Genomic DNA, 13,035 nt, shown 5'->3' on the forward strand with positions numbered 1-13,035 from the left:
TGTACTTTATCTCTCTGTGCGATCGATACTCCGTCCATTCATCGTCTGTGTCTGTCTCCGCTCAGCTTTACTCTTGTATCCCTCCATATAAATAATTGATAGGCCGTCTTTGACTGGCCTGGGTGTAGTTAAAGGGTGACTCAAGTCCCGGGGATAACATCAATACAAGGCTAAAAAGTATAGCCGTCAGCCTTACTGCCTTCGCACCATTCTCTCCTTGTTATTAATGAGTGCACTTAAGTTTGGAATGACTTTCTTTTCTAGGACTGGAGTAAAACTTTACTCCATCACTTTTGCAGGACTGTTCTAAACATTCGATTATTACGGGAGATATATATAGCCTTGTGTACCGGTGCTGTCGACCGGGAAAACGTGGTACGTATGTCCATGCAGAAACATTACTTTTCAGAGGGTAAAATAACCTTTGTTCCAATCGATCCAATGTTGTTATTATTTTAGTCACTAAGCTGTTAATATTGTCATTGGTTAAGTATTTATAAAACCCACAGACACACTTAAACCACTTTCAACCTGGCGTCCCTGTTTTGGGCATGACATTAGAAATGAACAATATAAATGTTCAAAAATGGCGCTCAAGTGGCGCAGTGGTAACGCCACTCCGACAACCAATGCTGGGGGTTCAAATACACAGCGGTGGATCCGGCTTTGGTTTTCAACCTTTTTCATATCAAGGTCCGTTATTTATTTGAAAATAGGAGGATTGCGCACATCCAGTTCCTCACTGGTGCTGGACCATGGGTAGTAGTGTGTGTGTGCTCAGAGGGATCTGAAACGTATTGTGTGTGTTTTCTCAGATGGACTACTATGCTCAGAGGGATCTGAAACGGGGTCTGCAGCTGTTTGGCTCAGAGGGCAACGTGGGACTGACCAACGCCTGGATGATCGTCCAGACCGACGTAAGATTCCTGTTGAAGAACCACAACACTTACAGTATACCAGTGGTTTTCAACCAGTGGTCCGGGGACCACCAGTGGTCCTTGAGCAGATTCCAGGTGGTCCCCTACAAGGGTCAATTTGGTTTCATTTCACGCTTATTTTACTTAGTCCGCACAATTAGAGAATGTAGGATAATTGTTATTTTGATCAACGCTTGCCTGTTATGTTATATACCTGGAATTGTGACAAAATCTTATCCAGCAACAACAAAGTGATATGATATGATATGATATGATATAGATATGATATGATATAGTACTTTATTGTCAGTTCACACTGAAATTTGTCTTGCGACACAGCAGCCAAGTATGCAGAAACACATATACAAAACACAAATAACAAGACAATTTACATACATAAAGACATGAGCAATATCCACCGCTTAGATTATCCTGTGGCTACTACATCTCCTGATTAAGCCTCAAGGTCGACTGGTAGACAAAGGACCTCTTTAGTCTGACCTTATTGTATGCTGGTACACCATATCTCCTTCCTAAGGTAGCAACCTATATTCTCCATACAACACATGCTTAGTATTAGAGGTGATATTCCTTGCTAACCTTAGGATGCTGTTATCATATGTGGATGTATAAAGTTTCTGAAGTTGTTGTCCAACAATCTTTGAACAAATGTTCAGTTGTTGCAGCAGTTGTGACTTTAGGGCTGCAGACAAACATCCATACCAGGTGGTACTACAGTACTGAAGAACACTCATAATAACAGAAGTGAAAAACAAAGTAAAATAAGTTTTGGGTCTGAGAGGCTAAATATCATCAAATGGTGGCCTGTGACTCAAATTCAGAATAAATAATGGTACTTGATATGAAAAAAGGTTGAAAACTAGTGGTCTACACTCTACAGTATACGCATACAAATGATGCTGAGAAAAACAACATTTTTTGTTATGAAAAGGGACATGATGTGAGATGTGTATACATCTCTCTCTCTCTCATCTCTCTACACACTCAGCAGGTAGTGGAGGAGCTTTTCAGGAGAGATCATTCAGGGTTAGCTAGGCTGCACACCGACTGACTCAACTAACAATGCCACAGCAACGTTAACATTTGTTGTGTTTACTTCTAAACTAGTGTATTCTGCTCAAGATCAGATAAGAATAATTCGCTGCTTTATTTCTCATTGTTATTTGCATAAAAGTGTTACGAACTGTTCTAAAGTCTAGGGGTTTTGCTGCCCGTTAACAGGTATGAAAGAGCAACACGGCTCATAAAAGAGTATCTGCTTTAATACTCAGTCAAAATAAGTTACAAAGTGGCTTTAGTGCATAACGAAATGGTACAGCAGAATGGCTCTGTGAGCCCAGAATGAATGGAATGACTTACAACACTCCTTCCCGAAGGGAGTGAACTTAAAGGCAAGCAGAAGGAAACACATAAGCAGGAGCTGGAGGGAAGGCCACACGCAGCAGTGTTCCCACCCCGAAGCCCAAGCAGAGACTGAGCTTTATAATACAGGTAGCGAGGCCTGAGCTGCCAATTTTACAATTTACAATTTAGGCATTTAGCAGACGCTCTTAATCCAGAGCGACTTACATTTAAGCAAGAACAAAAGCATGGGAATACATCACATAAAAGCATTTATCATGAAACATGCGTAAGCTAAGAAAGTAACAGTGGAATATCTATATAATGAAACTATACATACACTATACATATAAACTATACATATTTACTACTATGCTATACATATGTACTATGGCGTGCTATGACTATATACAATACAATTATAGTCCTGTCTACATAACATGCTATAAGTCTGTGTCAAATGCTATCTAAGTCAACAGAAATGCTATCTAAGGGGTTAGGGTAACAGGACCAATCCAGGGGCTAATCAGGCTCCAAGCCAGGCCCTCCTCATTAGGGACACAACGCTCAGCACCTGCAGGGGACAGAAGCAACAACCAGTACCAGGCAACATAATAGGCGCTCCTCCTATAACCTCTACCTGCTAAGCAAGATATGATAGCATCAGCTCCATATATATTTATCACCACCAATCAAACATAATAACAAAAAAAACTGCCGATTCATTGTGAATGGCATTCAATGGTTGTGTTTGCACAAACACTCAAAACTGGCCATTCGTTGTCAATGGCATTCAATGTTTGTGTTTCCACAAACACTAAAACTGACCATTCGTTGTCAATGGCATTCAATGGTTGTGTTAGGACAATGTTTGTGTTTACACAAACCCTCAAATCTGGACATAGTAGTGACTAGCGCCCCTCAACAATCCCATGTAGATTTATCACGAGGATCCTGGTTCTGTATTATAGAACGTCCGCTATAGTAGGCGTTCTGATCCAGTTATAACCGGCATATTCATTATTTATATCCAACCCCGCAGACCTTGGGACTTCAAAGTAAATTAACTGTCTCTGCTTTTAATTGAGACACATAGAAAAGGAAAGCTCACAAAAAGAGCCTGTTTACATTAAAATGTCTTACTTGTGTCTTTAATGCTGAGCATAAACCAGTTGCCTTAAGTTTCAAAGGGTTACAAAAAGGGTTTTCTATAGTAGGCTACTGAATACTGATTAAAGGAATATTTCACTTTCAAATTTTATTTGGGTTATTTCATCAACTACTCAGGCTTTAGTGAACACACCGAACAGTTTTTAAGTTGCTTGATTCAGTATTCAGATATTTGATATTCATTAACTGCCCTGCCCCCTTCCTATAAAAAACCCATTGTAAAAATACCCGTCCTTGTGTTCATGTCCTGTAGTTCCGTTGCTGTGGGGTGACCAACCACAGTGTTTGTTTACGTATGTCCTGTAGATCCGTTGCTGTGGGGTGACCAACCACAGTGTTTGTTTACGTATGTCCTGTAGTTCCGTTGCTGCGGAGTGACCAACCACACAGACTGGTTCGAGGTGTACAACGCCACACGTGTGCCAGACTCCTGCTGCCTGGAGTACAGTGACAACTGTGGTCTGGACAACCCAGGAACATGGTGGACAGCGGTAAGAAACACTTTACATTTACTGCACTAGTGTTACTTAATTAAGTACAATGTTACGTTACTTTTACTTAACTTAAGTGTCCATTTTTCACTACATTTCAGAGGGAAAAGTTTACTAGTAACAGCTATTTATGTTGTAAAATCACTGTTAATTTAACTCTGAGAGTGTACAAATGGAACCAAAGGGACCTTGACGGGTCCATTTGGTTCCAGTACACTCTGAGTTACAGACCCATAAGCGTCCATTTGGTTAATCCTAATATCTATCATTTAGCTGGGGACAACCTGGAACTCCCTCAAGGACCCCTAGGGTTCCCTGGACCCCACTTTGAGAACCACTGGTCCAGAACTTAGGGTCATGTGATCATTGACATATAGGGAAGATGTACTCTTTGGACTGCAGAGTACAACTTTCTCATGTCACGTGGCCCCTCTAGACCTCCAGTTTATAGGCTACACAGAGAAGGGGTAGACTTTATTTTATTATTTCCATGCAACTCTAAGGTATATTAATGACATAGTTCAATGTTGAAAATGATTGGTATTCCCCTCTAAGTAAAATAAAATAAAAATGTCCATCACTGCTGGTAAAGAAGCATTTTGCCAACTGTCCTCAAGACAAATGTCACCGCCGCCACTTCTACTGTCCCTTTAATCCATTATTGTAACAAGTGCCGTGTGTAGAATTGATTTACCTCTCACATGCTTGTCTCACAAGCCCGGGGAAAAAGAGACTTATATTGTCAAAGCGTTCATTTCTCTTATTACTAATCTTGTGGGTCTCTTTATCTGTTTTGGGGGGTTTCTGAAGTGTCCACAGCTCTCCTATGAGACACAGGCGGGTTTCTGAAGTGTGCACAGCTCTATGAGATACAGACCAAGTAGATTTATTTTTACCATTTTATCATGAGCATCAGTGAGGACCTTGAAGAAAATGGGTGAAGTCGGCCTTGAAGACCTGTAACCGATTCTGTTGCGGTCTCCAAACAAAGTAAAATAACAAGTGGCTCAAATTGGAGACCTCAACATAAGGACAGACATCACAGAGTGCCAGTGGACAAGTTTTAAAGGTTTTTATTAACCACTTCCCCACAGAAGCATTTCCCCCCTCCCCTAACTTAAAACCAACTAACTACTAATATCAAAAACTATGACTGACGGCCATCTCCAGGCCAAACTGAACTAAATTAAGTTGAGTTGTTGCTGGGTCTGTGTCTGCCTCCTTGAGCTGGCTGGATTTTATAGCAGAGGGCTGCAGCAGAGGACAATTAGGGGAATCTGCTGCAGGTGTGCCAGCCTGGGGGAGGAGAGACAGAGGATTAGGCACAGACAATGATTGAATGACTGAGTGTGTGTGTGTGTGTGTGTGTGTGTGTGTGTGTGTGTGTGTGTGTGTGTGTGTGTGTGTGTGTGTGTGTGTGTGTGTGTGTGTGTGTGTGTGTGTGTGTGTGTGTGTGTGTGTGTGAGTGATGTCATGGCCACACGCAACAGATTCTACAAATGCCATCTAAATTCTAACAGTTTTCTGAAAAATGTGTTGCTACAGCGATTCTCAAACTTTCTCATGCCAAGGACCCCCATTGCATTTGGCCGCCGACCCCCATCTCAAAATATGTTGTTCCAGGGACACATAGGTTTGCGCAGTGTGTGTGTGTGTGTGTGTGTGTGTGTGTGTGTGTGTGTGTGTGTGTGCGTGTGCGTGTGCATGCATGCGTGCGTGCTGTTCTGTCTTCAGTTCCATGTTTATCCTGTATTGCAACAAAGGGCAACACTGGGGACAAGGATTCAGAACACTTTGTCCAAGAAAGCCAATGTCAAAAAGTATACAACATAGAAAGTTTGACCCAGTTTGATAAGAACGTGTTTGAGACCCTGCGGGTACATATATAGCGGCCATAGTGTTCCATAGTGAGCAATAACCTGGGAAGCATATTCCTTTTTGGTTCGTTTGGTATATTCATATTTTATTCCAACACGTAGCGACTGGCGAGACTAAGAACAAAGTATCACATTATATTTAGGTGATAGTAGGGAGACAAATGGTGGGCTGGAATGTCCTCCAGAAACACCAGGATCAGTACGTCCTTCTGTTCATCAAACAGACGGTAGCTGCACACGGGAGACCAGAGGACATTTACACTCAATCACGTTGTATGGACAGTTCTGTTTCTGACCAAGAGCCACAGGACAGAGAGTTCATCTCTAACACCTCTGAGTTTTAGCCAACATGGTGCCCCACGCAGCAGTGGTTCTCAAAGATTATACCTTACTTACATAGGCCAGGGTTAACTGATTTTCATGCTGCTGTACTGTATATGAACTAATTTAGTTGGGATCCCTTCAAGGACCCCTGGGGGTCCGCAGACCCCACTTTGAGAACCACTGCTTTACACCATCAGCTGACATTATTTAACAGCAGTGGTTTGTAATGCCACTAAAATAATGGAGGATTGCATCTGACATGATATGACACATAATTATAATTCATATTAAAATGCCAATTACAATTCTCAGTTTTTGATGAACTGAGAATGTACACGGGTATGTCATTGTCCTGTAAAGTGGCTGGACTTGTGATGGTTTTGCTCTGGGTCACATTTTTATATACACACAGCCTCAGTACAGTAATTAAATTCATAACTCAACCAATAATAGTCTAATAGTGTGGGCTGACTGTAGCTGAGTGGGTAGGGGCTGTCTGATAATCAGAAAGCTGCTGGTTTCCCCCTAGTCTATGTGCCAAAGTGTCCATGAGCAAGACACTGAACCCCCAGTCTGTGTGTCAAAGTGTCCATGAGCAAGACACTGAACCCCCAGTCTGTGTGCCAAAGTGTCCATGAGCAAGACACTGAACCCCCATTCTGTGTGTCAAAGTGTCCATGAGCAAGACACTGAACCCCCAGTCTGTGTGTCAAAGTGTCCATGAGCAAGACACTGAACCCCCAGTCTGTGTGCCAAAGTGTCCATGAGCAAGACACTGAACCCCCATTCTGTGTGCCAAAGTGTCCATGAGCAAGACACTGAACCCCCATTCTGTGTGTCAAAGTGTCCATGAGCAAGACACTGAACCCCCAGTCTGTGTGCCAAAGTGTCCATGAGCAAGACACTGAACCCCCATTCTGTGTGCCAAAGTGTCCATGAGCAAGACACTGAACCCCCATTCTGTGTGCCAAAGTGTCCATGAGCAAGACACTGAACCCCCATTCTGTGTGCCAAAGTGTCCATGAGCAAGACACTGAACCCCCAGTCTGTGTGCCAAAGTGTCCATGAGCAAGACACTGAACCCCTAACTGCTGCTGTATTAAACAAAATAAACTGCTCCTAATAGCTAGGATGGGTAAATGCAGATGACAAATGCTTCATAATTATGAGCAAATGTAAAATGACAAATACCTCCATAAACAACTAAAGGGGACTACATATATTTGAACCAATCAATTACATGAATCATTGGGATATAAATGTTATAAAAACTATGTGCTAAGAGCATACATCTGCAATACTGCCCCTACCTGGCCATCTGGATCTCTCTGGAGCGCCATTCACTCTCCAGGTAATGATGGCTGATCACACAGATGATCTTTCTGCTGCCATAGATGGCATCTGTAATGTTCTCTATAATGGGTTTACCTGGAAAGAAAACATGCAAACATTCAAACCACATTCACTACCACTATTTTACTGCTTGGGAGACAGACAGACATCATTTCACATAGGCCTACTGTAATAATAATGCCACTAAAGACAACAATTATTTCTCTGCTTACAACCGTTAGTGAATAGTGACACAAAGAAACAGACATAAATACAGTATTACATAGAGACAGAGAGGTTTGTACCTGGCAGGAAGTCTCAGGTCGATGATTTGAAGCATGGAGAGATTCTTAACATCGTCTGGTACTTTGGACAGGTGGTTCTGGGCAAGCTTCAACTGGCTGAGTTGCTTCATTTGTTTTATTGAATCCTTAGACAGTTCAGTCAAGTCATTATATGATAGATCCAGGTTGGTAAGCTGAGTACAAGTAGACAGTATTAGGTTGGCATTGCTGCCACCCTGGAGCATGAGTGTCCTCAGTGTGTGTATTTTGCAGAGTATTATTTCAGAGATCTCGATCTGTCTATCTCCACAAATGCCAATATCAGCTGTAAGTACTCAAGTGAATCAAGGCTCTGTAGAGACTTTTTGATGGTGGCATAAGACATACAGTATTGGAAGCAGCCAAATACACTGTAGTTATATTCTTTAGAAAATACTTGTGTGGTATGTCGCACTAGCTCCCATCCACATCATTAAAACATAATCTCAAGTCAACTGTTTTAATATTTGGAAATACAGCTGTTAAGATACTGAACATTTTTTATCAAGGATGACGTAACAATCAATGTCCTGAGCTCAGAGGACATGTTTAATTGCAGATCTTTTGCACCTGTAAGCTTGATAGTTGTAAAACGGTGATTAGCCTATATCCGTAATTTGATTGGGTGTTAGATTTATGTCCTGTAAACTAGTGAGTGACTACTGACTGGAAGGCAGCAGGGTTGATGGAATGGATATTATTACCATTCAAGCTCAGGATCAAGAGGTTAGACATTCCCTGAAACATATTGTCTGTCAATGTTGTCAGTTTGTTGTGGTTCATATAGAGGTTCATTAAGATGCACCAAAGGGACAAATGCATCGTCTTCTACATGAGTTATTGAATTACTACTTATGGTTAAATCTGTGAGATTTCAAAGATGATAAAAATCTGTCCTGTGTATCTTTTGGATGTTATTTCCACGCATCGTTGATGTGATGTAACGTCTCTGGGAATGTTGTCTGGTATGCTAATCAGGTGACGGTCTTCACAATTCACTGAAACACCAGCAGTGACATTGTCAGTCAGAGTAAAGAATAAAGCAGTTTTTCAGGAAGTAAGCCAGTATGGGACTAAGATGAAGCGTGCAGGCAGTGTGCAATTTTTGTACTATAGAGTAATACTAGAGTTGCTTTTTTTATTAGGTTGTATTTTTCCACAGTGTTTCATTATGAATGGCAGTGAATAAACTACAAAAGTATCCATTGCATACACACAAAGCATGGCAAGAGCTAGAAGTAAAAACTTCTCACATAATGACACAGGATACTGAGAACAGTCACAATGAACAGGATGAAGGAATTGTAATATTGAATGAATCCTACCTGAACTAAAAGTCAGTGACAACCACCCTTCCAGTGTTTTACTCAGACAGGAATAAAGTCCATTTGACCACAGCTCAGCGACACCTCAGAAATAACATGAGGTGACAAAATGGTGCAATAGGAAGCACCCTAAAAATGCTGAAATGCTTTAATGGAACTGGGACAGGAATATAAATCAGTGCAAAAGTTCACAAGGTCAGACAGCAACGAAGTTCATTTGAACACAACATGTGGCTGTGGCAAGACTTGGCTTTGTCCGTAACACATTTTAGACTTTTAGTTTTTTAACATAAAATTGTGACATTGTTTGGTCCCTGTAGAGGACCAGAATTTCTGATGTGGTCCGTCCATGTGACACCTATAGGGGCCCAATTTTTGTCAGTGCCTTACCCACAGCCACTGCCCGCACATTACAGGTAGGGCAGCTTTACTGTCCCTAAATGGTATTTTGGTGCAGCGTTACTCCTTTATGCCAACAGTACGTCCTCTGGAGTTATATGTACAACCTGTGTTAAGGATAGAAACCACACGCCCAAAACATGTGCCCAGTGCAGGTGATATCTTCACGCTGTGGATTTATTTGGGCCACCAGATATAATCATCCACCCAGCAGACACCAGCCTTCATCCGGACAAAGTGAGAGAAGGATTAGGCTGACAGGGCACTGCGTCAGGCATCCCGAATGAGGCAAACAAACTGACACTCTGGGAGCCAATTAACCTATACAGCAGAGCTCAAGACCCTGATGCTAGATATACTGTAGGAAAGTGTGGAGGGCAACGATTCAGGAGTCCCGAGTTGGTGTTGGCTAGATAGACCACACTCTCACATCGCATAACTATGGTTTGATCCATGTGCTCATTGGCAGAACTACTGTGTTGGACTGTTTGTCTAACATACTTCTCTCCATGATATCATGTACATAATAAAAGTATTACCATCACCACCTAGAAAATTGTCTCTGACTCCTCTTGCCTCATCAATGATTGATCCAGAAATCCACAACACATATCCCTCCCCACCCAATTTTTTTCGCCTCTGATCAATGGATCAAAATTCAGTAAGAAAATGATTAGTCCGGAATTCTCATTTAAGTCAAATAGCTGCCTGTATGAATAACTGACATTTAGAATGATTATCCAGTACCGTACTTCCGGTCTACTTCACTAAGTCTGTGTGGGTGTGTGTGTGTGTGTGTGTGTGTGTGTGTGTGTGTGTGTGTGTGTGTGTGTGTGTGTGGGTGCATGCGTGCGTGAGTGCGTGCGTGCATCTCCACAGCCCTGCTACGAGCAAGTGAAAGACTGGCTTAATGAGAACCTGGTGGCTCTTTGGATCTTCGCCCTATGCACTGCACTCACTCAGGTAATTAAAACAGAAAGTGTGGATGGTAAGTGTGGTCTGTGTGGATGTTTGTCTTTGTAACTTTACCACTTAAAAATCCTATACCTGGTTGACTGGAGGGCAAAGCTCTTTAATGTCTTCTGCTGAAAATAGCCAATCTACGTGACAAGAAGTGAGGCACTGTGAGCTTTTAGATCTGCTATTTTTGAATAGCCAATTTATAAACGCATGAAATGGTTAAAATAATTGTGATGCTATATTATCTACTTTAGCTGGGGACCTCCTGGAACCACCCCAAGGACCCCTGGGGGTCTCTGGAGTGGACCCCACGTTGGAGAACCACAGCCCTATAGACTGCAGAACAACAGATCCCCTCCCTATCAGAGCCCCTTCTCCATTGAGTCCTTTAGGTCCTCGACACTCTTTTTTGATCTCACCAGCCTTTAAATCCCCCCAATGTTGCTGGTATTATCATCGTTTTATCAATCTCTTTGTGCAGATCCTGGGCCTGGTGTTCTCCATGACCATGTTGTGTTTGTTTGTGCAGATCCTGGGCCTGGTGTTCTCCATGACCATGTTCTGTCAGTCAGTGAAAGTAGAGACCTTCTACGCCTAGCGGAACCTACGGAACGGAACCTCCGGTTTGGGCCTTCAACCACAGACTATGTAATGTTTGTTCATTGTAGAGGGACCAGATGAAGGGCCTTCACAGACTCTTTGCTTCAGGCGTTATATGGAACTACCTGTATACAGGACTGTGTATACACACCCCACTGGGCGTGGCTTTCTCCCTACAGGACTTGGGAAGCCCTTTCGTTGGGGGCGTTGTCACATTATAACACAACCTGAAAACCTCAATACAAGTCCTGCCTTGTGGCGTGCCTCGCTAATCATTAGACTACCAACCCCAAGTTCCTGGGATGAGTGGGATGGGAATCTGCTGCCACTATTTTACCAACAACCACAGACAATTTCTTTCATAGTTTTTGACCGGGACAGAGGCGCGCCGTCTGAAGTGAACTTGATCTACGAGAGGCATCGCCGAGGGAGCTAAAGTGATCAGGTCACCAAATCATGTTTTGGGGAGAGTGTTTTCCCAGAGACATTGAAGGAGAGTTATGACATCTCCGTTCACTTATTGGGCCAGTCCAATGGCGGCTCTTCTACATAGACATTGGCAAAGAGCATAGCAAAGTGTGACAAAGTCCTGGACCGGAAGTTGGCAGAATGCACTGGACTTAGGCAACAGCCCAGTTTTAACGATCTTAAATCCCTTTATTTTAGATTGTTTTTAAGTACAACATAAAAATTACAGAGACTTTGTTACTGTACAATACTGTAAAACAGTTGTCATCTTGCACACATACCTAAAATTGCTGATATTTGCGCCACCCTCGTTGAAAACAATGTATTTCAAACTCCAGCTTGTCACACTTCACACAGGGATGCATGAACGAACAGCGCTCAAGCGCTGTTTTCTGCCCCCTCAATGGTGCAACTCTCCTTGAATGGCTCTGGTTTTCCACAACTGCCACTCAAAGGGAGTACTAGCCAACTACAGCGCGTCTTTTTTCCGGGGGAAAACATTACACCTCCCATGAGGAGGAACGCGTCACCCCAGGAGGAGGCTGTCAGACTGACTGACCAATTCACAGTATTACCAGTATCACAGTGTTATTATCTAGCACACAGTGGGCTCCATTTTCGTCACCGCTAAACCTCTTATCCCTAACCTTCTTCGCCTTTTTTTTTACTATTTCACGTTGTGAGCTTGTAGACTGGCCATTTTAACTATTCAAAAATGTTTTGCAAAATAGTAAAAAAAAGGCAAAGAAGTGGTTTAGCAGTGACAAAAATGGAGCCGTGTTTAATAACCATGTCATAAATTAATATCACGGCACTTTCTATGCTTCTGCTCTAATAGGGTATAGCAGTGGCGGCCATTTTGTGGTGCCACATATATAAACCCATTTGTTTTTTCCCATAGTGATTTCTGCAAATATTCATATCAATTATTTGAACCAAACCTGGAACCAAATTCATCCAGGCTCCTGGTGAATCATCAAAACATTTTATTCTGGTGTTACTAAACATTTGAATATTTGTTTATACTATATTTAATGAATACTTTTTTCTTTCTTTTTATTTTTTAAATGTATAAATATTTGCGGAAATGCCTGCCACCGCTATGCCCTTTGTTGACTGGTCTCGACGGGATAGAAACCACACATCTCCAATACAGCTACAGTTATACTATTTCCACTAAAGTTTAAACGTAAAAAATATATACTGGTATCATAAAAAAGGAGCGGTTTTGGACATACAAGGTTTCTCCAGGGGTCCAAATAATATGTCTGTGAATAAAGGACAGTGTACAAATGGAACCATTTTATTTTTTTGTATCTTTTGGGACCCTAATCTACATTATAAACATCTCAGCATACTTTAACTCTGAGTGTACACATCCATTTGGTTCCATGTGTACATGCTCCCCCGTTGCAGTGGTTCTCAAACTTTAAATGGAACCAAATGGACCCGTTAAGAGAACCACTGTCCTATTATTGTGACAATAT

At 42.0% G+C, this 13,035-nt stretch overlaps 1 protein-coding gene across 1 annotated transcript in view; it reads left to right on the forward strand.

Moving 5' to 3' along the window:
- The window catches only part of LOC310853776 (tetraspanin-4-like), a gene marked incomplete at both ends in the record, with an annotated part of 71,508 nt that extends 60,430 nt beyond the window's left edge, over nt 1-11,078 (forward strand). Inside the window, 4 exons of the mRNA XM_083758223.1 lie at nt 816-917; nt 3,809-3,940; nt 10,400-10,483; nt 11,010-11,078. Coding sequence (XP_083614349.1) covers nt 816-917; nt 3,809-3,940; nt 10,400-10,483; nt 11,010-11,078 — 387 coding nt within the window. The remainder of the gene's footprint in view (nt 1-815; nt 918-3,808; nt 3,941-10,399; nt 10,484-11,009) is intronic.
- Between the last annotated feature and the right edge of the window lie 1,957 nt (nt 11,079-13,035).

Source organism: Protomyctophum parallelum, assembly GCF_964188405.1.
Source record: "Protomyctophum parallelum genome assembly, chromosome: 2".
NCBI lineage: Eukaryota > Metazoa > Chordata > Actinopteri > Myctophiformes > Myctophidae > Protomyctophum > Protomyctophum parallelum.